The 26380-nt window shown below is 40.4% G+C and overlaps 1 protein-coding gene across 6 annotated transcripts in view; it reads right to left on the bottom strand.

The window, feature by feature from the left end:
• PALLD (palladin, cytoskeletal associated protein) overlaps positions 1–26380 on the bottom strand; it is a 265196-nt gene that overhangs the window by 119720 nt on the left and 119096 nt on the right. For 5 of the 6 annotated variants that reach the window (XM_044430707.1, XM_044430706.1, XM_044430705.1 and 2 more), the window contains 4 exons: positions 25427–25568; positions 25117–25140; positions 10641–10760; positions 8770–9103 (listed from right to left, as the gene is read on the bottom strand). In XM_044430707.1, the coding sequence (XP_044286642.1) occupies positions 8770–9103; positions 10641–10760; positions 25117–25140; positions 25427–25568 (620 nt within the window). The remainder of the gene's footprint in view (positions 1–8769; positions 9104–10640; positions 10761–25116; positions 25141–25426; positions 25569–26380) is intronic. The other variant, XM_044430709.1, reaches the window with a different exon arrangement.

The following is a 26380-nucleotide window of genomic DNA, read 5'->3' as shown; positions in this document are numbered from 1 at the left end:
AACTCTTGCTGATCACTCAGTGATCTACCTTCTGGCCAACCTCAGTTCATGGCACCGCTGGTAAGAGACAGACAATGGTTAAAGCAGGTTTTAAATGATTAAGTTCTAAGGAAATGGGTAATGTTAATATTTGTATGAATATTCATATAACCAATAAATCACATAACTAGCTGCTTTTCCAGAACAAACTCTCACCCCATCTTACATGTTTAAACAACATTTTCCTCTTTTGAATAGCATACTATTTCCCCTCTCCAACAACATTTTTTATGCAATGGAATATTAAACCCCAAAATTCTGGTGGGGACTAGTCAATAAAATGATTTCAGGACATAGAAAGCCTTCAAAAACCTCCTTACATTTAGGAAACAGGAAAGTGGGGAAAAAGCTTTTCCTCCCATGTGAAGTCTCCCCTCCTCAGTGACGTCTGTAATATTAATCAGGTTTTTGGACAATAAAAAGATTTAGTGTCGCAGTAGCACTAATAGGGAAGTCACTCCCACTGTTCTACAGAAATTCTGACAATGTAATCAGCTTAACTGAATAAAATCCCTCTACTTCAACAGAAAAAAATACAAATGTGCAACCCTAAGTGTGGCTCACACACATGATGTATCATTCTTTTATTGCTGATGTAGAAAACAATGTTTATTGACAGAACTCTGGCATGTAGAACTTTTTAGAAACATAATTTATCATGTTTTGCTTCCCCTGGGCCAGAAATAAACACTGCACATGGTGTTCCAGGTGAGGCCCTTACATTCCATCATTTCTGGCTGCCTGTTCAGATGACAAAATATGAAATTAATCATGGTGTTGAAGTTAACACTATTTACTAGGTTTCCCTGAAAAGAAAACTAACAATGCCATAGAAGTGCCTCTGGATCTGGAAAGAGCAGTGTGCTCTTTGAGGAACCGCAGGCTTATGGGGAAGTCTCTCCCACTAAAAATGCAGGCAGTGGATGGGCAGAGAAGAAGGGCAAAAACAGTAGGAGCAATAGCAGGTTTCCATTGTCTTCACCATTTTTCTACTGAATGCAATTATTAGGTTCCTCAGGGCTCCAAGACTGTACATAAAATCACAAGTGTATATGTATCTGTGTGAATAAACATGCACATAGACTGTGAAATAATAGGACTGTTTTGGTGTAGCTCATCAATTCTTACCCTAAAGAGAAGGTAGGAGTACACATCACAAGGGTTACTCAACCAAGGTGATGCACGGGGAAGGAATGCTTAATTTTTCTTCTGTCTGTGAATAAATAGTGCTTGTTATCTGTTTCTCAGAATATTCTTGCCTTAAATACAATGTGAGCATTGCAACCACTGAATTCTTCTCCAGTTTGAACCTTTTACTTTCCATGGTGTAAATATTATGAAAAGTATATACATATCTTAAATAATTAAGTAAATAACAGGATTTCCATCCTATCCATTTCATTATCATCCACCTACCCATAAATCCTTGTCCTCCTGCTCTTCTCTCATTACATGAGTGCTTCCTTGTACCACTAGAAGGTTTCTTTCAGCTGTACTCTGGGGAAATCTTACTTTCCTAGGGCTACTAGCTAAGTATGTGAGGAGGGGAGGCTCACAGATAGGACTGGATCATATTGCACTCCAAATGAAGTCAGGATCCAAACTGAGTTGTTATTATGAGGTGTTGTTGCATTGTCGTTTGTTTAAAAGCCCAATTATTAAATGAATCTGAGGCTGTAACTAGTTTTGACCATTCTTACTGCTGTGTCATTGCTAAAATGTCTTGCCTAAGCCAGTTTCTTCTACAGATAGCTCCAAAACTGGAAATAATCTTGACAGCAAAGAATGTTGCAGGAAAAAGATCAGGAGGCAGGAAAGGATGACATAACCTTCAGTTCTGCCCACCAGCCCACTCTATCACTTCCATTCCCACCTGGGAAGCAGGTTGCTGAGTTAACATGCAGTCATGTCCTTAATTTAGAACAAGTGGAATTTCTGTTCAGGAAAACTAGATTTCTTTCCAGTTGAACCTTCTAGTCCATTCTAAGCTGCATGGCTGAGAAGAGAAGAAACAGGACCCATTCCTAATAAGTTCCCTTCCTGTGGTAACTATGGAATAACCTTGAGAAAAATACTCCTTTCTTCCTAGGAGATTCCTTGTGCTTTTGGTGGTACTCTAGCTTCTAGAGCACCAGATCAGCAATGTACGAAGCCACTGCCTGCAAAAGCTTAAGATAGTTATCAGTCTCTGGGCTAATGACAGTTCACTGCCTCCTTAACACACAGTGCTCCATTTCCCCCGCCATTCCCCTCTCACAAGTCCATCGCAGTCTAATATGAACGACCAAACATGAACAATTTGACAAAATAAAGAACGCAAGTTAAAATTATTGCTCCAATGTCTCTGTAAAAGAAACCTCTTCATTTTACCACTGATTCTGGAAACAAGATCAGAAGATCAACATTAATATTTAGTATATTGTGGTTTAGCCAACTATGTAACTGGACTCAGGTGAATAATGTGTGTAAGACATCAGCCACATTAGGTATGAAAAGAAACAAATTATTTGAGTCTGGAAGTATTACAGACACAAGCATGAGAAAAGATGAAACATAAAGGGATTAAGAAGCCAATTGTTTCTTGCTTCATTAATTTCAGACTGGTATACTCAGCATTTCTGAAGTACTCAAATACTCCTTTGATAACTTTCCTCCTTTCACACAGAAAGAAGTGTCTTTAATTCAACAAAACAGACAAAGGTTTGAACATTGTTCATGATTAATTCAAATGGCATTCCAACATAAATAGGATAAAAAGGGAGTTACACTTTTTTAAAAGTAGCTGTCAGCTCTTTTACAGGAAGCTTTGTGTATTCACAAGGGTGTTGACATGTCAAACGTGCACACCTTGGGCTTAGAGATCAGTTGCACTGGAGCCAACTGACATTGCAAAATCCCACCAGAGATAATTAATCTTCTTATATTCGCTACCTCCTTTCCAGCAATTCCAAAAGAAGAAAAAGAACCAAAGAAAAATCCAGTAAGATCATAGTAAAACAATAATTGTTTGTCAGCTGTATTTCTATAATTCTACAAGTGTGTCCAGGAGAAAAAGCAGTTTGAATGACTTGAACAGTGTAGGGTTCAGGCAAACCCTGGCAGAATCTGTCCCTCCAAGCATTCATGGGCTTCTTCTTGTGCCTGGCCTGGTCTTCCAAAGTGCACTGAGCCAAGAGGAAGCCCATGGATGGTCCCAGGCCCCTGGCTACACAAACTTATTACATTTATATCTTTTCTTTTCTTCCAAGGAGCTCAAGGTAGCTTTATATAATTCTCCTCCACCTTTCATTCTTATCCTCAGAACAACAACCCTGTGCAGTAGGTTGGACAGAGAGTCTGCAACTGACCAAAATTCTCCAGTGAGCTCCATGGCTAACTGGGAATTAAAATCCAGATCTCCTGAGTCCCAGTCTGACACTCTTAAATACCACATTACACTAGCAGCTGCAGCTGACCCCTAGTTGTGGACCCTGGTTGTCGAACTGGCAGCTTTCCCCACCTGCTACTGCCAGCAGTAGGACAGTTAAGAAGGTCAGTCCCCATGAATGGTGCCTGGCTCATGCACCTACAGCATTGCTCTTCTGCATTGTTGCCACTGCTGGCAGTAGCAGGTGGGGCAGAAGGTCCCAGGGTGGTCAGCTTTTCTCCACCCACTGCTACTGGCAGCAGGCACTGCTTGCACAGTGTGCGGGGCTTGATTCCTAGCAAGTGTGCCTTTGAACTTTGGGAACACTTGGCAGGAACTTGCACTCTGGGGTGCTGCAAGGTGGACCAGAGTCCAGTGAATTCCCACTTCCAAACAGATTCCTCCCACATCCCCAGTGGTGAATTGTAGGTAAGTCTGAGCATACCATACACACAGAAGGAAGAGAGAATAAGTGGGTTCACATGTCATGATGAGCCACAGTGGTTTCTTGCACAGGAAGGTCTGCTGTGCCATTTAAACCTGACATGGTATTTCAGTATGGCAGGATTGGTTTTTAGAAACCACAATAAGGAACAACTATCTGTTCTGTTTCCATACTTCAACATGGTTTCTTCAGTTGTCTAAACCAAGCATTGTGGTTTCCATGGTCCTGCTATGAACCTACCACAGAGTCCTCTGGAAAGAATGGCAGCAGCAAGAGCTGCCCCAGCCATCCAACACAGGATTAAATGACAGGCATGGTAGCTGATGGGATACATGCCAACAGTGGAAGGACTGAGTGAGGAAGGTGGAAGCCTTCTAGCACAGAAAACACTTGAACTTTTTTCAGGTACATCCAGGCAAAACAGTGTGCAGTGTGGAAACCATTTGATGTCAGGTGTCTTGACATGATTTGTGAATCCAGCCAATGAGAAGTATACTAATCAAGTGCCATGTTGTTCATTCGCTCGTTCCAAGTGTACCTTTGATCACTATAAATATAACAGTATGGATATGAAATTATTTTGCAAATGATATAAACCTAGTGTCTGATTTATATGGGATGCCTCATGCAAAAAAGCTTACCATGGGCACCCCATCATATTTCAGTGCACTTATTACACGCAGTGGTCCATTCATACATTAATTTAGTACTCCAACAAAGGATGGCTTATATGGCTACGTCATGGCATGCTTCTACACAAATGGACCAGCGCACATTGTATGTAAATGTAACCACTGATGCATGGAAAGTTTGCACAGGTAAATGACTTTCCATCTGTTCCTTGTTATGGGTACACCAAAACTTAATAGACATTGTTAACATGGAGTGAATGTGATTCTGTTGTTTTTAGAATGGTAACTAAGCACAAATAAACCTTGACAGAACCATCTGTAATGAAATAAGCCAGCTGAAGCTTCAACACTTATGTGATCCTATAAATTTACAAATATAGATCTCTCTCTCTCTCTCTCTCTCTCTCTCTCTCTCTCTCTCTCACACACACACACACACACACACACACACACACAGAGAGAGAGAGAGAGAGAGAGAGAGAGAGAGAGAGAGAGAGAGAGAGAGAGAGAGACTTCAAAATGAATTATTTTACTGAACATAAAAGATGTTTAACATGACTGGAACCATAATTTCTTTTACACATTGTAAAGTTAAGCAGGGATTAAAAGGAGCCAACAGAGTTATCAAGACAGGAAGCACAGGAAGGTCAAGCCATGTCAGAACTATTGTATCTAACGACTGAGGTGATCCACATAATCTAGAAGCCAATATCTAGTAAGGTAATTCTTGTTCAAAGCACAAACTCCATACGGGGAAGATCTGCATACAGCAATTGCAAAGGCATAAAAGTGTTTTAATTTTATGAGAAATAAGAATAGAAAGTGTGATACATGCAATGTCAAACCATAGTTTAGTGTCAAGTAGCCTACATGCATGAACAGAAAGGAATCCATAGGAAGCCAAAAGCTCATACATTCACTCTACACAACTGGGAGGAGGCCTAATCCAGAATTCAGTTTTACTTTACTAGATTACTTGCTGGTTTTTTTAAAAACAAAATTCTTAGTTCACAAGAAACTCTCGTCCAGCTTTCTCTGACCTGTTCCCTTCAAGGACTGTCAGATTAGAACTCAATCTCACTGGCCAGTAGCCATAGCTAAACTGGAGTGGAAAAATGGGAACTGCAGTTCACCACATCTAGAGGACACCTGGTTGGGGAAAGCTGGACTAGCCCGTTTCTGAATGACTCTATAAGCACCTCAGGATGTTTTGATGGTTCAAGCAACTAGATTTTGAAATAACAATTTCTTGGTCCAAGAATTGGCAAAACCTAGTTTATTTCTCCTCCTTGCCATACAGGAGGAAAAGAGAGGCACATAGGGTTCCTTTTTTGCTCAGGCAAGAAGAGTTTCAAAGTTTCTGATTATGCCCCACAGACTCTGCTTTTTAAACAAGCCTCCAAGTTTCATTCAAATCAGAGCTCTCTTAGGTTGTGGCCTCTTCCTTCTCAGGCTCGAAGCAGTGAGTTTAATTTGCCTTTAATTACTTCCTGGGTCATCCTATGAAGCACATCCCATGCAGGATCTAGTAGTTCTTTCATATTGTTACAAAGTGATTCATATCAAATTCTGTTTGCCTTTACAAAATACAGTTGCACAAAGTGTCTGGTTACACAAAGGCTTACACACAGTTACTACTAAGAAAGGGCTAATTTTGTCCCTAAGTAGCTGCACCCTCTACTGATGATTTACATGGGTGAATGCAATATTAAAGACAGAACTTGGTTAGTCCTTCACATGAAGTGCCATGCTTTTTCAATCATTCACACATTCATTTGCTAATCAAACTAGCGTAGAAATAGCCAAGTAATGTTCATACATGTATAAACCAGGCATAAGTTATCATGTTAAGCCACACCCTTTGATTTGCATGTGTGCATAAAATATATAGAATAAAAAGAAAAAATGGACAAAAGGTCAATGTTCATGCATGCTACTCACATCTTATAAACCGATCAAAATGTAAACAGGTTGAAAGTACTATAGACCATATGGTTTTCAACAGAGAAACAGTTATACAGGCACATGAAGATGATGTCTAAATTACCATGAAGCTAACATTGGGAACATACAACACATTTACATGGAAGTAAGAGGTCTCATATTCTGAGGGTTTGTTTGTTTGTTCGTGGGATTTTCTTAAGATGTATCACTAGGCTTGTTAAAAGCAGAACCAAAAAGAAAGCATCCTGAACTGGGGCCTATTTTATTTTCTCCACATCAGTTTCACAAGCAAACAGAAAATCCTAGCCCATGACTCATGCACCCAAGGTTTCCCCACTTCCTAAATATGGCCCATCAGTACTCTAATTTGTCACGTCACTGGCTGCTTTTGCACAAATTCCAGAGAATCCTTTCTTACCATTCATGAGCATGTTGTCTGACTGTTCCATTTGGCTCTCCTACCAATAGGATTAACCAGAACTCATCAGCAAATATTTGTGATACTTCTGCACCCTAACCATTAAGGCGTTACAATCCAGCTTCAGATGTTGGCTTGTTAGGGGAGTGACAACCCCGAAGCTTGGAAAGTTAGCTTTCTTTCCTGATGAGTTTCTTGTAAAAGGAGCCAAGGGGGAGCAGTCAGTTAGCATACACAGCATCCTTGCATGCGAACAATAAACTACCCTTCTCTGGAACTCTGGCTTATCAATCACATTGAGCAAGTCATTCACTCTGTACAAATGTTTGGTGCAGCCATTGCCTCCACCCTTTCTACAACTATCCACCTCTGTAGCACTGAACTTAAAACATCAGTTCTTCCTATTCCTGCTCCCTCTCTTCAGCTTTTCTCGGATTCCTGGATTTTGTATTACTAATCCTATTACTTTAGTATTTGGTTGGTGAGTTTACACTAGAACATGTCCTTTCTTGAACTTCAAGACAAGACAAGACACCCACAATAATTTGTAGCTAAGTCTAAACACAGGAATGCTTTCCAGTAGATACCTGAGTCTGGTGTTCAAAATCCAGCTGATGACATCCCACAGGAACTATTTCTAAACCTTACAAATAACCACAAAAATTATTGTGTCTGATTTCTGAAGGAAAAACAAAGATCTTTAAATGACCCCAAATCAAAGAATGAACATAAGCTGTCAGTAAGGCCAGCACTTAAGACTACCTAATTTCCATGTTCCCACTGCACCTGAGCTGCTTGCTCTCCCTCTTTCATGCACACACACACACTCAGCAAAGAGAGAGATTGAGAGAGAGAATTAACAAATGCCTGGGTTCCTTTGAGGAACAGGCAGGATATGAATGTGGCCAATAAATAAAAATAAACAGATATTTCATGATAACACTGTATATATTTGAAAGTATTCTTTGTTACATTTTAAAGTTTAGGAATGTTTCTGTCTACTACTGCATATTTATTTATTTAAAGCTTTTATATACATCCTTCACTAAAAGTCCCAGGATGGTAACACAATGAAATAAAAGCAGAACACTAGGCAACAAATTACATCATATAAAACCCCATCTTAAACACATTAACACTTTAAAAATCAGGAAAATAAAAAGGGTTGGCCTGGCGCCAAAATGAAAAAAGTGGGAAATATACTGCTAAACAAAAAGGAAAAGCAAAGGTGTTTGATCTATTTGAAACCTCATTAAGTTGAAATATTACATAGATCATCATTGTTATTTCAAGTAAAGTTTCACAGAAGCCATCCATTTCCTTTTAGCTAATAAAAGGATTGCTGTGACAATTTGTTATCTAGATTAGCAAACATAGTAAACAGCAAGGAAAGAAACAGGATCTGAAGAAAGAGTCATTAATTTTTAAAATGTGCTTGCTTAGCATATAGTTGCCCGGGTGTATATGCATACTACAAAATACATGAATGCAGAAAACTACTCATACCAATCAGTTGGTGGAGCATCTGGTTAATGATGTAACTATGTGGTAAAATAGACACATTTATTACATTTATACTACGTTTCCTCAAAGGTGGTTGCATAGATCATCCCACAATTAAAATTCACAAGGAAGGTTAAGTTGAGAGATAGTGCACAAATCTGGCGAGCTCCATGGCCAATTCAAGAGCTGAATAAGCGTTTCCCAAATTGTGGTTTTATACCCTGGCTAGAATTCCGGTGCACACCCATACAGAAGAAATGTAATGTAAAGTCACATGTAAAGTAATTCTCAATGATGCTCATATTTTACATAAGATCCCATGCATATCTTCCATTGACAAGCATTCATGTCTGGGAATAGATAATAACAAAGAACTACTCACAGTTTTGGCTTAGCAAGCACGGGTGGTGGTGTTTTTGTGGGTGACAGCAAGCCACCAGGATGAGGAGATGGATCAGTTTTGGTGTTGCCATTAACGACCCCATTTACTCCACGACTGGGCTGGATGCCATTGCTTTTCTTCTCTGCTGAGTTAAGCTGTAACTGAAGAGCTGCTACACTTGGCCTAGCATTATTCATCTGCTGGTTCTCAGAGTACTTTGGAGAAAGTTCAACAGTACTAATCTCAAGATCTGGAGGTGGAGGTGGGAAGTAGTGGAAGTCATTATCATTCAGTTCACTCATTGACACATCTTGGCTGGAACTCTCAGAATTGGCTAAAACAGAGAGGGTAAAAGAAAACTTAACCTCTTAGATGGAGGCAGGAACTAGAACATATAGCTTGAATTATCCTCACAAGTGTAGAAGTGTACGCTTGAACTGTATCCTCACCTTTAATGAACTCACTATTAACACTTAAAAGCTAAGCCAGAAAGACTGTCCTTCTCAAGTTCTCATGAACATTTGAGCTGATGTAACCATCTTAATGAATATTTATTCTGTGCTTTGTCCATGATGCAGGTTAGAGTAGTTGCCAAATAAGACATGTGACTGCTTTATGCATGTTCAGAATCGGCCAAATGAGTGAATTATATGCATCAGAGTTTTGTTAGCACTACCACAGCTATTCAAAATCACTGTGCGTGAGAACCATCAACTTATTCCAAACCATTTCTGGTTTACATTGTATATTGGCAGGAGAACTGCATTTTTGTCTGTCTGCTGCCACCTAGCCTCAGAAACATGGTGTTAAAATCTGCCCAACCCATGAAACATTGTCTTTCTAGGAGCTGTTGGTGAAGATTAAATTTAAGATAAAGAAACAAAATCATCAATGATTATTTTAATCCACTTTGTGTATTACTGTGCCAAGTGTTCACACTGCACATTTTTAATTGGCTGTTGGTGAAACTTACCCTCTAGTGGATAGCTCTCTTGGCTAGTCAAGAGGGCCTAATATCTCTAAAAACATCCAAGGATCACTGAATATTGTGTATCATTAAAACAAGTAAATATGAACCCATGCTGTAAGCTTATTAAAAAGACCAGTCTAGATACAGTTCTTAGATATTAAACCTTCTTCCTCTGTGATTCTAAGAACATAAAGATAGGCTAGACATGCACATGGTGGGCATGTCGTGAGCGGAGCTGGCTGGAGCCAGGGGTCAGACTAGATGGCCCGGGAGGCCCCTTCTGACTCACCCTGTTTCTGTGTTCATAGAGGCTATAAGCGATGGGACGGCATACAAAAACTCTAAATAAAATAAATAAATAAATAAATAAATAATGCCAAGATGTGCTGGTCCACAACTGAAGTATTAAGTTCTAACAAAATGCACATATAACACTCATATAGCACTCAAATAGTACTATACTATGAGTACTATGTGTATAGTAGTCATATAGTACTATTTTTTTTTTCAATTCTTCCATCCTTATTAGCCATCTGATCCAAACAAACTGCTGTCCACATTACCCAGGCAGCAGCAATGGCTTTCAACCTCAGATGCGTGTCAGTACTTAACCTTCACAATCAGCAGCTGCATTTTTCAAGGTTTAGTAAAGTCCACATGGCTTCTTTTCCTATGCCATAATGTCTTTGAGGATTACATGGAAGCTTCTTTGCCATGTCAACATTATACATTCTTTCTACCCAGATGCAGGGTAATGCATCAGCACTAGAGGATGTGGGAAGAGCAGAGACTAAACAAGGGATACACTCAGAAGGGTAGACAGACTGTCTCGTTCCTTTGCTGAAGCTGCATCCAACAGTGGCAGAAAAAATGCACATGAAACTCAACTTCAATGCTATACCTGACAGCACGGTCAGTTTTGCACTGCTGGTGACTGAGCCGTATTCATTTCTCGCTTTGCACATGAAGGTTCCTGCATCCTCAGGAAATGTCTCCGCAATCACCAGTGTGCAAATCTCCTCTAAAGGAATACAGAAAAAACAAGAGGTGAACTTCTTTGTACAAGCTTCACATGGACGGTTACAAGACTGAATAGAAGATTTTGTGTCCAGTCTCTCATGTTGTGTGTTTAGGCAACTAGAATGAAAACAGAGATGCACAAGAACCAAAAGCAGGCAAGAGAGGGGAAGGGAGAAGTCTTTCCCCACCCCCTGCTCACTCTGCAGCAAAACACAACCTAAATTCCTTGAAGGAAATACAATTTTGTGTATACGAAGTACAACATAAACTGAACATTAAAGTGGGAGTAAAATCCTAAAGCAAGCCTGTTTAAAAAGTAATCCCATTAACACCAAGAGGGAGGCAGGGATGTTAAAGTTTGTGATATAGCAGAACCACACAGAAAAATCAGATTTAATTTAGATATAAATATGTTAATAAAACATACTGTTATTTCTTTTTCAGAATTCTAAGAAGTCCCTTAATTCAGTTTGGCTCTTCTGGGCTTTTCACAGTATTTTTGCCTAACACACATTTCCTCTATCTTCCCTGATGCTGAAACTTCCAATACAATATGAGCTCATTATCTTTCTCCATCTTTCATACACATACAGGGAGACAATCTTTATAATAAACATTTTCAACATAGCCTTTACCAAGTATTTTTAAAAGGTTATGTTAAGCCAAAAGTTGCACTTTAAAAGCCTGGATGAAAAGTCCCTCCCCTCACAGTTACCCCCCCCCCATCTAATCTATGCGGGGGACACCCAGAGAAAGCCCTCTGAGTATCATAACAAGCAAGCAGCTTCTTATGGAAGCCAGCAGTCTCCTGGATCCCTGCATATCACACATATCTGAGATGCTAATAAGAGTTATATTTAATCATTTGCAAGGAGTTTAAAGCTTCCCTCTCAAATGTGATGTACTATTCCCCCCACTTTTGTATACAGGTAGGTAGGATTATTAATTGAGCCCATGTTGGGTGCCCAATTCAGTCTAAGGCTTTAAAGTGCAAAAGTCTTGGGTCAGACACATAGTCCCACAAGCTCATCATCACTGAACATTGGACATCCACAGAACTGCTCCTTTCCAGATGAATTTAAGCCTAGGAAACTGACGCATAGGTTTGCCACTCTGGTACAGGCTGTACACATTGAAATTAAGGTATCACCTTAATTTAAAGTCAAAAATAAAATCAGTTGCGTTAAAATTAAGGGCAAGAGGAGCCACCTTTGGTAAGTGTTACCAGGTTGTGCCATGAGTAAAATAGGGTGATCACAAGCAAACCATGCTTTCACATTTAAACAAGACCATTAAATCAGCATGTCTGCTTGTAGAGCACTGCACCCATAAGGAAAAACTAAACGGCATGCTTTATTTCACTTTATACATATTGAGCCTGTTCTCCTAAAATGAAGTACTTAGGCTACAATCTGCAGCAGCACCAGGTTTCTGAAGGCTGCTGGACAAGCCATTTCCAAGGGCCTCTCCAGCAGCAAGTCCAGCTTCTCATGACCACTGCTGCTTTCTCACAAGCCCATTCTCTCAGTCTCTGCAGCTACAGCTTGCGTGCTTGCCAGTCAGAACCTGTGAGTGAGCAAGCAGGGGCATCTCACCTCCACTGCCTGCATCAGAGCGAGAGGCAGGTGAACAAGCAGGCGGCAACAGGGGGAAGAAGCCACTCCAGTGGGTTTTTACCAGTGCGCCCTGCCAAGGAGGCACCCAGCCGTGCCTACCCTTGATGCTGACCCTGGCTATGACACACTTATTTCCCCCTGCCATTTGCCACTGATGCATTCTGCAAGTATGCAGTTCAATTGAGGATCTTAACTTTTGAAGGAGAATGCTGTGAACTGGACTTAATTGGTTCAACCCTAATTTTCTTGTAAGAAAAGCTATCTTAATTCCCTCTTAAGAGTATGGGAATGATGTAAGTGCTTGTGCAAAACAAGAAAGAGCAAAGCTTTTTTTCTTGGGGGGATATATTTTGAAATAATAAGGGGAAAATAAAAAATGTTGCACTTTTCTTATATGAAATGTTGCAGAACTGGTACAATGAATAAATATAGATCCTGATATATGACTACATTTATTTATTTATTTATCAATTTATATGCTGCCTTTTTCTGACAAAGGGCTCAAGGCAGCTTACATCATTCTCCTCCTCCATCTTATCCCCACAACAACAACCCTGTGAGGTAGGCTGGGCTGAGAGTCTGTGACTGGCCCAAAGTCACCCAGTTGGCTCCATGGCTGAGCGGGGACTAGAACCCAGATCGCCTGAGTCCCAGTCCCATGCACTTCACCGCTACACCACCCTGGCTCTACTATTAAATTATGCATAAACTTCAACAAACGCAGCCCAGAAATGCATATAATTATCCATTTGCAAACTGGGCCTAAAAACCACCTATTTAAAAGTCAAAACTTTCAACATGGATTCCATGTATTGTGTTATTATAGGTTTCTGTTTATCCTTACAATGTTTGCTTTATTTATTTATTTACTGTATTTGTATGCCACCCCACAGCCAAAGCTCTTTGGTTAGTTTAATATCAAAAGATGTAATCTAAACATTTTAGCTGTCAAAAGGGTACAAAGAATCCATTCAAGCTGACATCACATAAATTCCAAGGTAGTTAAAAAGATCATGAGCACCAGTAAATATTAAAGAACTTTACTATCCAAATTATTATTAGCTCTTCCCCAAAGATAAAAAAATGGTATTGCCAAAACTCATGACGAAGAGAAATATTCACTGCTACTGCATCTCCAACAGTTAGCTGATTTAATTAGGCCCTTGTTGAAAAGACATTGTGGCAACCAGAATATATAAGATATATTTTTGCTCAATTAAATATGACAAAAAATCTATTGTCCATTCTGAAATAGATGCCTGCAAGGTACTCCATTGATTGGGCTAAACAGGTTGCTTAAAACCACTGCTTAAAACCGGGTGTATCATTTTTATTTATCAATAATGGATACTTTTAAACATGAATAATGGGTCAGTGTAGTGGTTTAGGATTGATCAATACTTCCAACTTGGGCTAATCAATACTCACAATAACAAAGCAGGCTCTGAAGTTATAGAAGTGGCAAGGCCAAACTTTGATCCTAATAAATCATCTGAATATGTTTCCATAAACGTCATAGCTGATTCTTCATAATTAGCATGCAAAATTGAATGGCAGGAAGTTATCACTGACTCAAAAGAAAATCCAATCTGTCCATCCATATTTCCCAGACAAGTGTTCTCTTTTCGGTCTTGAAGTTCAGGTCTCCTTATAAGGTTAATTTTCCATGCAAAAATAAATAGCATTGATGTGAACATACGCACTGTACTCTCCTACGGATGCAATTATAAGAGGCACCCTATTTCTTTAATGTGCCAAGAACTCAGTGCAAACCACTTGGGAAGAAAATCTATGACTGCAGGTTTTGCATCCTGAAAGCATTGATGTGCAACATGGTCCTGTGGGGGCAGCATAGGTGTGGGGGAGAACTGGCTTCAAAGGTTTAAGAGTGCATATGCAAGGGCACTTCAGATGGATCAGTGACCCTATAATGCTTCTTAACCAGCTTGTATTCAATATCAGGATATAAAAAGGGTGGATATTTCCTTTATTCTTTCAAGCAACGCCTGAGTGGAGCGGTTTTTGCATTAGTAATTGTACACTCCAAACCAGTTCAGGACTTCAGCCAAAGAAGCTCATAGGTCAGATCTCGAATTTGTGGCATGAGTGCCCCCAACGTCCAGCTGTATTCAGAAGCAAGGTTTCACACTTAAAGGTCACCATCCAGTATGCAATTATGGGAGGGCAGTCAGTGGAAATTACTTCTGAGTAAACATGGCGAGGGTGGCACTGCAAGCCGTACTTGCTTCACTGTAAAACTTGAACAGCCTTTGTGTTTCTAAATTCATGTCAGTGCATGTAGAAAAGCAACACAACTATGCAAAATGAGTTATGATTGCCTTCCTCCTTTAAGTTAAATTATTATTCCCAGGAAGCAATTCCTCATGTTACAGTGAGTGGCAGTTGATTGGTGCCTCAATTAAGTTCAACTGTTTTTCCTTTTATAAATTATTATATATTATTGTATACCCAAAGACTTCCTGTGTTGGAGACAGTCTGAGAAGGAAGGAGCAATTAAAAAGGTCTAGGATAGGATTCTCATTCTGTTCCAGACAGTAGAACAACTTCTGTTGGAGTACAGAGCAGTCAGTAGACTATTACAAGGGTGGGGGGTTGGGGGGGTTGGGTGGTCTGGTATTAATTGCTACAACACATCAGTTCTTAATCTCTTCTAGATTATGAAAGATTGTATCAGACAATTAATAGACAAGACATTTTGCTCCCAATCAAGCAATTGTTAGCAATTGTTCACACAATTTAATATTTTATGCAATGCCATGCAGTGTTAACCACACAGGCTCATTTAATATGGAAATCCAATTATATGCATCTTACTGCAGAATACTAAAAATGTAGAATACTTCAGTAAAATATTTATACTTTTGATGAAGCCAACAAAGATAAGTGGCTGTTAATAGTTCTAGAATTTCAAGCTTCTTTTGGTAACAATCTGCATAACTGTTTCAGCTACTTAAAGAATGAACTGTTAACTGTACACTCATAATGGATAAGTTGGGATTTATTCTAGTCCACTCTATCCTGCAAATTCAAGGCAGGAAACAGTAAAATCTAACCAAATAAAAGCATAACCAGCTCTGAAAGTTACAACCTGCAACAGCTTCTTTTCACGAACAAAAGATCATTACACAAAAAAAGATGATTTAGGCTTTGGTGCTTCTATAAAGAAAGGGGATCAATGGATGGATGGTGATCTCTGAATCCATGTTCTACTTCCATAATCACCCTAAATTGCTCAATACTGTCACAGCATAAGACCAGTTGGGATCAACTTAAATTATAGTTACCAATTAAGCTTTAAAAATTGCTAATCTGTTTAGTTCTTATTTCTGTTAAGGATATGTTGTACTTTTTAATCATTTAAGCATTACAGTTACAGAAGTTTTTACAATATCAAGGAAAAGGACAATAACTGTAATTGGTTGTTTCACTATTAAAATAATGCTGTTAAAACAAATGTGCTCTAACAGGTTAGCAGAATATAAAATGCTAATTTTCATCTGTAGTGCCTTTGAAGAAGTATATTCCAAAATGTGTTGGACCAATAAAATCTTTTTCTGATGCACTCTTGAGATTTAACCGTCCCACACCCAATTCTGCACCACTGGAAGTTTAAAAACAAAACCAGTGAAGGGTGTCATCACACAATATTGGCACCCCACTCACATGCATTTCATCTCAATCTCAATTTCTAGGGATCTGCACATGTGTGCATGCACACAAATATATGTGCACACAAAGAGAGCACTTTTTCTTGCTAGTGGTAACAAGAAATATATTTCCTAATTTCAGATGTCACACTAGATTTTATCTATCTTAATCATCTATCTTGTCAGATGATTATTTTTCATCAGCCGCATATACAGGGCAGGGGTCAAGGTTTTATGAGGTTCCAGGAATGGCTTGGCAAGCTGCATTCATTCCATGGGCTGCAATCTTGCCCCCACCCCATATATTCAGAACTGCCAGAAGCTTCATTTTGAACAGAAAAGAAGCCCTGTAAGAGCTTCCAGTGAATATCCCGTCTCTCCCACAAGAATGAGCAGCACTATTCAAGAGAAGTTCTCTTAAAGCTTGGTTATTTTTCTTCGGCATTCTGCCAAAAAAATCCTGTGCAATATTTTCAACAGGAAATATATGCAACCCCCCCACCCTAAAAAAAAAAAACAGTGGGTTTGATGTGTGTAACAATAAGGCAAACATATTCTGCTCTGCAGTTGTGTGAACTCCATTACATTCTGTATTTCATACGAGGAATGAATGAATGAACACACACACACACACACTATTGCCAGATTGTACTTTAAACAATGTCTTTTTTATGATCATAACTTATCGACTGACAAACTATTTCATCACAAAAGCACATTCCAAAATAACTGATCTTGGGCCCCGAATTTATTTAACACTTGACTAAGTGAATACAATCTCATTCTGTTTGTTGGAACAGAAATGCTGAGGCAAGCAACCCTCTCTTTAAAGAAAAAAAGATCAGCTAGTTAACACGAAAGCCTGCATGTTAAAGATTCATCTTTAACAGAGACCCAAAGCCAAAACTGTAAGACAAGACCACCAAATATAACCAATAACACTCTCCTCATTATTAATCCTTCAGACAGATTGAGTTGGATCCAAACTATATCAGTCATGTTTTAGTTCTAGTAAAATCACCAAAACATTTTAATCATTTCAAACTAAAACATGGTTAACTTTCTTTGGATCTGACCCCTCTTCAAGATTTATATGAGAATGCTGGTTTTAAAGGCTGCAATCTTGTACATGTTTATTGGGAACAAGATCCACTAAATCCAACTGGGGCCTATGAATAAACACACAGGATTCAGCATATAAAATATGCTATACTAAAAGTATAAAAATCTCGATCTTATACTAGTTGGCTGCAGGATTGGAGGGCAGGGAGCTGGGGCCGAGGTTGGACTACTCAAGGCTTTTTCAATGCAAAGGTGGAAACCTGTTCAGTGCAGTGTATCCTGGTAGCCACCAGTGGCAGTATGAAGACAACAGGACAGCTACACAAAAATCGGGGACATCTAAAACCATTTTGCACTTGCTTCTTGTTAGCGGATGCACTAACAATGTAGAAGGCTAAGAAAAACGTCTTATCAACAGGTTCATCCCAAACCCTCTTCTACATATCATCCGTTAATACTCAAGTAATATCTGGGGATTGGTGACTATCAGCTGGGGCAGAGTCTATCTATTTGACATTGGAGTATTTAATACATGATTGGGAAATTCATAGGTTAACTTGGGGAGTATGGGGGTAGCCATTTGGACAATATAGAAATAAAATTAATACTACCACAGATAAAAATGTGCTAGACATTTTACACCTGTTCCCTCTTCCAGTTCTTCTCAACCAGTCCTAGCTTTTTACCAACTAACCCTTGGTCTGGGGACACTTTTATTGAAGGTCAGTCCAAAATAAAAACTCATACATCCATAATTTTATTGAGGCTCAGAAGACCAATCTTATATATATTACCAGGATCTTGTAGGATAACTGGGAAGTCTTAGACTATCCCAGCTCTGTCCTTCTGCATCAACACAGGTGCCATTAAGCCATCAGCTTAGGGCTGCTGGTATGACCATGCTGCCTATGGATCCCTCCATGCACCAGCAACACCCTTCAGCCTGTCCACCACTGAAGTACCCTGCCTGAAGCCACTCACCCATCTGAAGAAACTCCCTTGCCCACAGAAGCCTCCCTGGCTGCTAGAGAACCAAGCAAATCTTCCTCCTTCCCACTGCAACTTTTCAGTGTCTTCCAGCGGAGCTTTTCTGGGTGGTCTAACAGCAAGGCATTTCAAAGACAGGGCCACTGGCATTGATCATTTTTATTTTTTATGACATGAGCCTTCATCAGTAAAGGAATCCAAAGCACCAACTGGTGAGTTGCTGAGGCCAGTTGATTGAGGGAGTGTGCTTTGCTGTCCTCTATGCTGTGGAACTCCACAGCTCTATTTTATCTGCCTATTCTCTATTCAATATTTACACATAACTGTTAAGGAAAGCTGTTGAGCAATGTAGATTGCAGTGTTGTCCATATGTAGATAACTCTCAACTCACTATCCTTTACCTCGAGAATCCAGGTGAAGTAGCAGAGTTCTGAATCAATGCCTGAACGCAGTAATACAGTTGATGAAGGTCAGTAGTCCAGAGCTAAATCCAAATAAGATAAAGATCATGGCAACCACTGGTTCACTGGCCCAGCTGAATGAACTTCACTCTTTTCTAAAGGGGCAGCAACTTGGTGGTGCTCTTGGATAAAGTATTCTCTCCAGAGGCATAAGCAAGTTGGTGCTATTGTCATTCAAGGTCACATGGTTTCTATTAGCATGATTATACGTGCATCAACAGTGATTTTATGTACTGCTATAGGAAAGCTATTTAGCTGGAAAGGAATTTATATATTCTGGAAATAAATCAGAGTTGTGTTAACCAACTTGGGTCTATAGCAAAACAATCCAAGGTTTTAAATGACTGCACTCAGCAGTGACAAACTAGTAGGTTTGACGTGTATGTAGTCTGAGGGGGAAAAATAAAACCCCCCACCAAGATTCTTGTGAGAAATGCGAGACAACCTATTTTCCACAGAGAACTCCCAACTAAAACAATGGATGGTATCAGATCATGCTTGTGAAAACTTTTATATACATTTTAAGACTTCATTAAACAAAGAAGGAAAATGTGCTGATAGTTGAAATTAAACAATCTGAGAAATTATGGCTGCATTTTGCTAGTTACCTAGATAACTACTTGTTCTTAAGAGCACGTTCCCATGGAAACTGCACACTGGCTACTGCCAGCAGAGGTGGGGGAAAGGTGCAAAATGGCATCACCATGTCACAGAATAAGCTCTATAACATGCAACAGGAAGCCCCAAGAGGGATCCTTTGTTTCAGATAGCATGTGGATTGCCTAAGCATTGCATAAAGAGACACATGGACATTACACGGAAGTGGCAGTAGAAGGTATCTAGGGCATGTTGGTGTCCTTCACATGCAGCTACAAACAGACAGGATGGCCCATAAAGCCTCCCTAGTGTGACCAATTATTCCCATGAGTGACACATAGACATGGGCAGGCAGATTGCATGTGTCTTTCCAGGAGGGTACTGATCCGGGGGAAAGAGAGTTCCTAATGCATAGGGAAAAGACACACAATTTAGTCTACCCATGAAAGCATCTCTTTTCATGTCGCAACCAGTCGTATCAGGCAGTCCACAGGGAAATGGCTTTTAGGAAACTGTAGTAGTGCATGTACTTCAGCACTGGGATTGGAGTGTGAATTGCATGAATGCCCGCTAGTAGAAACAGTTTATAAAACTTTCTGCCATTGGTAAGAACACAATGTGACTTTAGAAAATCAAAAGGTGAACACTATTTATTTACATGCCAACTATTTCATGGCTTCAAACATTACAAAGCAACTGACAACTCACGTAATTTTAAAGACTGTATTTCCAACCTCGGATAATACTGCATACAAAGCTAACACTCTCTATAACGCTCCACATATCTGATGAAGTGGGCTAGAGTTCATGAAAGCTTATGCCAGAATAAATTCACTAGTCTTAAAAGGTATCACAAGACACTTCGCTGTTATCGTTTCTGTAGGAGCAACTGTAGACATAGTGGCTACCTCAGTTGACACACAAAAGGCAAAGGAACTGTAAAATATTTCTTTTATCAGAGAAGAAAAAGTTTGCTGTTTCAACAATTTATCTACATGGGCTTCCAGCCTTATTCTTTAGTCTCCTATTTCCTACTCTTCTTGCTTTTCTTATCTTAAAATTCTGGATTGGCTCTCCAAGCTGTTTTGTGCATTCTGATTTCTTTATCGGGCAGCAAGTTCACTCTTCATCCTCATCCATCTGCTGAACTATTCACTGTTTCCTAGAGGGAAGACCTGTAGGGACTATAATTTGGTTGTGCTGGGAATGATGGGTCAAAGAACTAGGCAGGGACAAGAGCAGGCATGAGAAAGTGTAGACAATCAGGATGACACAATAAGGGAGGATTCTCATCACCACTGAGATTATTTTCCTTTCCTTAGGCTTCTGTTGAAAGACTGAGTTAAGCAAGCAGCAGAACAGATTATTTGTCAGCCTCTGGATTCTGTTGATTTTTGAATTACACTTGGAGCGGGTATATTTCCTTTCCAGGAGACACATAACAAGGTTCAGTGCTGTTCTATTAGCTTGTGCAATTCTGCAGCCAGGCACTTTTCTTGCCTTCACTTCCACACTCCCTGCCTGCCACACACACAGCCCTACTCAGAAGTTGTTGTTTATGTCTGCAGCCTCTTTCTCATGCTCCTTTTGCATCATGGCCTCCTTCAGGCATAGCTGCCTCCTCGGCCTGGGTTGCCCTTCCTAGAACCTGACACAGAATGGCTACACAAGCAGGAGCCATGGCATGGGCTCCTCACCTCAATGTTGGCCTCTGAGCTCTTCTGGGCAAGACTCCCAACGGCTGGAGTCAAGAGTGAGGAAGGTGCCTCAGGGACCAGTGGACAGGGCCAGCAACAAGGTGTTGGAGCATTATGTGCCCCCCAGCGAGCTTCATGCTCCCGAAGCTCATCTGCTCTTCTCGGGTGAAGTGAGGACACAGTCCCATTATCAGTTTTGAGCTACGATTAAATAACTGGTCTTGTCAAAATGCATGGAGGCTTCTTGTTTTCCCTCCAGGCAGCAAAGTGTCGCAGGCAGCCCTGCCCTTGCCCTGAAGTTTTACATCCATGTGAAAAGAAGGCCTCAGAGATGAACATGAAAAAAACAAACCCTCTTCCCGTTCAGATATGGATTTTGCTTTGCTCAAGGCACTTTATTACAGCTAGAAGACTGGAACACTGCTTGAAAAGATTTAACAAAGATGTTTTACAATACATGCTTCCAAAACTGGGAATTATATATCTTCTAAAAACAACTTTTTAGAGTCTTTCTTTGTATGTGTGTGTCCAATGAATACAGCTCTGTGTTCTAAAAGATCTTATGTTTAGCAATTCCCTAATCACAGAACACCCCCTCCTGAAAAAAGGAAAGATCCCAAGTACAGTATTTTTACATACCAAAAGACAATTGTTTTAAAGAAATTCAATATACTTTGTGGCTGCTTCCAGACAGCTGAGTAATGGCCAAAGCATCAACAGCTGGGAAATGATTCTGCAGGTTTCTTTCCTCCTTCCTAAAACAGACTGTTCTTTGAAGGAGTCAATCAGCATAAAGTCAAGATGTCAAAATAATGTAGCTCTGAGCAGGTAATTTGACAAACTGTGATGCTGGCCTTAAGTAATTTGACTGGCTATTAATTCTCAAAACAGTCTGAAGAGATTTGTGATGCAGGCAGATTTCCGTCTAGACAGGGAGAGGAGTGTAAAACACATTACATTGGTAGAACTTAGCAATGACAAGAAAAACCCGTTTCATAATCACTCAGCTGCCTGAACCACAAAGCATTTTTTCTATTCATGACCCCCAGCACGCCTGACCTGTTTGCATGCATCAGTTGGACCATCCGATTTTTTTCTGCTGACTGTTAAGGATTAGCAGATGAACAGATAAAAGCTGTCCTCTTTGATTTCCTGCATTATTTATTACACCACTATGTTTAAAACAAAACCAAAAAACCCTCACACTCAGTGAGGGGGAAACCCTTTAGGAATGGAGACAGACAGACAATTCATGAGGAGTGTAATGGTGCTTCAAGCATTTCTATTATAAACCTGTTTATAATTCCTCTGAACACTTACTTGAAGGTCAGGCTCTGGGACGTTCACCCAGTTTACTCTCACGCCTGAACCAGCTGTACCTCTGCCATCTTTCCACCATACTTACACATGGCAGCAAGCATCACATAGCCTGAGCTGCCTGCGAAGACTTCCTGACCTTGCGTCACATGTTCTTTTACAGTGTCTACAGGCTCCTGCTTCTCCAAGCCACACCCAGTTTATTCCAGAATGTTAGTTCCCATTATTCCTGCCTCCTAGTCAGCTGGATATTTCTGATGAAAAACGCCATGACCATACCAATTTATTCCAGCATGTTCCTCAAATTCTGCCTTTTCCTTCTGGAATGATCACATTCTCCTTAACTCTCTCCCCACTTCTAATACCAATTCAAATTTTCCCATAATTTTATTATGTTATCCCTACATAAGAATGAGGTAGCAGCAGATTTGAGGTAACCTCATATTTGGAGGGCTTCAAAAACCCTTAAGTGGGGAAAGAACCAACCCTACTTGTCATTGATAACTCAATGACTTGGGATGTTGACAAAGACTAACCCCCCAAGAATTTGGTGGGAGTCATGCTGGAATGAAAAAATAGGCAAAGAGTAGACAAAATCTTTTTGTTTCCTAGAAAGGTCATCTGATTCACAATGAATACCCCAAAATATGGAAGTGAGAGCTGGCCATCAATACCATTGGAGAAATCAAAGATTTTTAAAGTGACTGGAACTGAGCTCAAATGTATCCATTTCATCCCCAAAATGGAGATTATTTCATCTCCAAATAATCCTGCAGCAGATCCAGTCTTGACCGGAAGCAATCTACACTGCTTCATTTTGTTGCTGGACCCCACTTGGTGCTTAGAACTTCACCATACCACATCATGATGGCTATATACTACCTCTAGGATCAGAAGCAACAAGTTAATGACCTTCTATTTGGACATCTCATGGCCACCATAAGAAACATGATGTTGGACACTAGCCTTGCAGGTACAGTCTTGGAGCATCCCAACTGTGAAATTGGTTGGACAATTATCCAGATGTACACAATAGAGAAGATGAACACATGCTTAACATATAAGACTTACAGATGTTCAAAGCACTTCATACGAACCCTTTTGTTTCGACCCTTATAAGAACAAATTGTCATGCTTGTTGAGAACATTCCAACCCATGTGTAAGGCAACAGGTTGGAAGAGGCCTTTAAGTTCTAGGAGTTTTATCCTGCAAATAAAGGTTTCTTCTGGACCTCTCAGCGGCTTTCGATACCATCGACCATGGTACCCTTCTGGATAGGCTGGCGGGATTGGGGGTCGGAGGCACTGCTTTGCAGTGGTTCCGCTCCTACCTCAATAACCAATTCCAGAAGGTGGTGCTGGGGGACTATGGCTCTGTGCCATGGCAGCTATGCCATGGAGTACCGCAGGGGTCCATTTTGTCCCCTTTGCTGTTCAACATCTACATGAAACCGCTGGGAGAGGTCATCAGGAGGTGTGGGCTGCGGAATCAGCAGTACGCTGATGATACCCAGCTCTACCTCACATTTTCCACCAATCCAGGTGAGGCAGTGGCTGTGCTGAACCGGTGCCTGGTCGAGGTAATGGGCTGGATGAGGGCCAATAAACTGAAGCTCAATCCGGACAAGACGGAGGTCCTGTTGGTTGGTGGATCAGGCTTCGGAGAGGGTGAATTGAATCTTGTCCTGAATGGGGTTGCACTCCCTCTTAGGGACAAGGTCTGCAGCTTGGGAGTGCTCCTCGACCCAGAGCTTTCATTGGAAGCTCAGGTGACAGCAGTGGTGAGGAGCGCTTTCCTTCAGCTTCGGCTGATTTATCAGCTGCGCCCCTACCTGGAGTACGACTGCCTGGCGACAGTGACACATGCTTTGGTGACTTCCCGCCTTGACTTCTGTAATGCACTCTACGTGGGGCTACCCTTGAAGACGGTCCAGATACTTCAATTGGTTCAAAATAGAGCTGCCAGGTTGCTGACGGGGCCTGGGCGTTATGTTCACATGACTCCAGTCCTCCGTCAGCTTCACTGGCTTCCCATTGAAGTCCGGGCCCAATTCAAGGTGTTGGTGATGACCTATAAAGCCCTAAACGGCTTGGGTTCTGGCTACCTGAAGGAGCACTTACGTCCATATACGCTCGCCCGCCCCTTGAGATCTGCGGGAGAGGCCCTTCTCCGGGAACCCTCCGTGAAGGAAATTAGGAGGGTAGGTACTCGGAGGAGGGTTTTCTCAGTGGTGGCGCCCAATCTATGGAATGCGCTCCCCAGAGAGGTCTGCCTGGCACCGTCGTTATTTGTTTTTCGGCGCCAGGCGAAGACCTTTTTATTCAAATGTCATTTTAATTGCTAATATTATTTGCTTAATTCTTCGGCCAGGGCGACTTATTTTATAATGTTAATGTGTTTTATACTTTTAGTGTTTTATATTTTAACTGATGTTTTGTAAGCCACCCTGAGGCTTTGGCGAATGGGGCAGCATAGACATTTTTAAATAAATAAATAAATACATACATATACTGAAAAGGAATGCCGAACTAAGAATGTTTTCTTTCTTTTGTAAGTAGATGGCTCTGCTTACATTTAATTTAACACATATTTGAAAAGTGGAAATCTAGCATTTCATGGTGTGATACTATTGAATGTAAGCCAGTAGAGTTTTAGGGATGGAATTGAGGAGATTAAGCAACTTGCAAGCTGATGAGGGAAACATTTTCTGAGAATTAAAAGGTTTACCCACTGGGGCTGCCCAGACTGATCTGGATGTGGTTTGCCATCCACTAATAAAGGAACTGATGTAAAGCACAGGGTAGCAGGGTCTGAAGTTTGTGATAAAGAATAGGTTGTCTTGAAGGGAGTTTCATGTTACCAGTCCCTTGCAGAAACATTGTGCTATTCAAGTTCAGTACAAACAAAAAGAGTAAGTGAACAAAAAGCTTGTTCTTTCACATGATGCTTACCAGGTTCAGCTGCAGACCGGGGCTCTGCTTATCACATCATCCAAAGGGGAAGAGGGAATGGAAAGAAAAGGGGGAAACGCATTAAAATAATTACATATACAAAGGTAAAATGTTTCATACAGCCGTATTAATAGATAACAAGATTAATATAGCTTTTGATTATTGGGTACCATGATAGATATGGGTATCTACAAGGGAGGAGTACTCTGAAAGGAAATTGAGCTTTATTCAATGATCATGCGAGGACAAAAGAAGAGACTGGACTGTTTACTGCTTGGATATTTGAATCAAGAAGCAGTTTGCCACTTACTTTTCTGAAGAATTCGGAAGTCTGGGGAATCCTGAATTTCAATCCCTTGTCGAAACCAGTTGACATGCAAGGGAGGTGCTCCTTTTACTCGGCACTCAAGTACCACTACTTGTCCTTCACTTGCTGTTGAATTTTGCAATTCCTGAAAGTTTGTTGAACAGAGTATTTGATTTTTTTAAAGCACCCCACAACTTACTCCTAGAAGCCCAACAGAGAATCTACAGATTACAGCAATATTTTCATGCTCTGTCACACAGTCTTACTTTAATGGTGACAAAATAATTCTAGGAAAGTTTTATTTGGGGAAATGTGAATTACTACTGTACTCTCAGTGGGAAAATCTTTCTATAGTCTACAAGCTAATTTTTACTATTAGATTCCTCTCCAAAGGAATGAAGGCACCCATGTGCAGTCTTAGCATACATGCATTAAAAAGTGCACGTATAAGACTTTGGGTGCATCTACCTGGGGGTAATTAAAAACCACTAAGTTCACAGTATCCATTTCAGCAAACGTTGCATAAGAAAATATCCAGGTAGATTGAGCCCACATCCTTAACTGCACTGAAAGTGCAAGTCTGCTTTGTCAGACGTACGATGATGATTTAGATACTCCATTAATAAAGGTTTCTCCCCACCATGCTTGAGGATTTTCTGTTCAACATGTAGTGGCATTGTTCGTATGCTCAAGCATTTTGAAGATTTATTGTTGACACTCTTTTTTATGCCTAGCTCTTTAATAGTTCATTTGCTTTTTTTTTTTAATGTTCCCTGCAGAAATTCATTTCATCAGAATCTTCCAGTCTCTGCTAGCAGCTGCCAGATCAGCAATTGTGAGACATTGGAAGACAGAGAGGCTTATGCAAGGCTGGCTGGCTGGCTTTACCAAGTGTGGATAGCAGAATTCAGAAAAACTGACTAAGGGGTTTACTTAAAAAGGGGGCACATTTTTTGA

This window comes from Varanus komodoensis, unplaced genomic scaffold (genome assembly GCF_004798865.1).
Source record: "Varanus komodoensis strain SLA01 unplaced genomic scaffold, ASM479886v1 scaffold21, whole genome shotgun sequence".
NCBI classification, from domain to species: Eukaryota; Metazoa; Chordata; class Lepidosauria; order Squamata; family Varanidae; genus Varanus; species Varanus komodoensis.
Note: the sequence above shows the minus strand (reverse complement) of the source record. Positions and strands in the feature narration are given on the sequence as shown.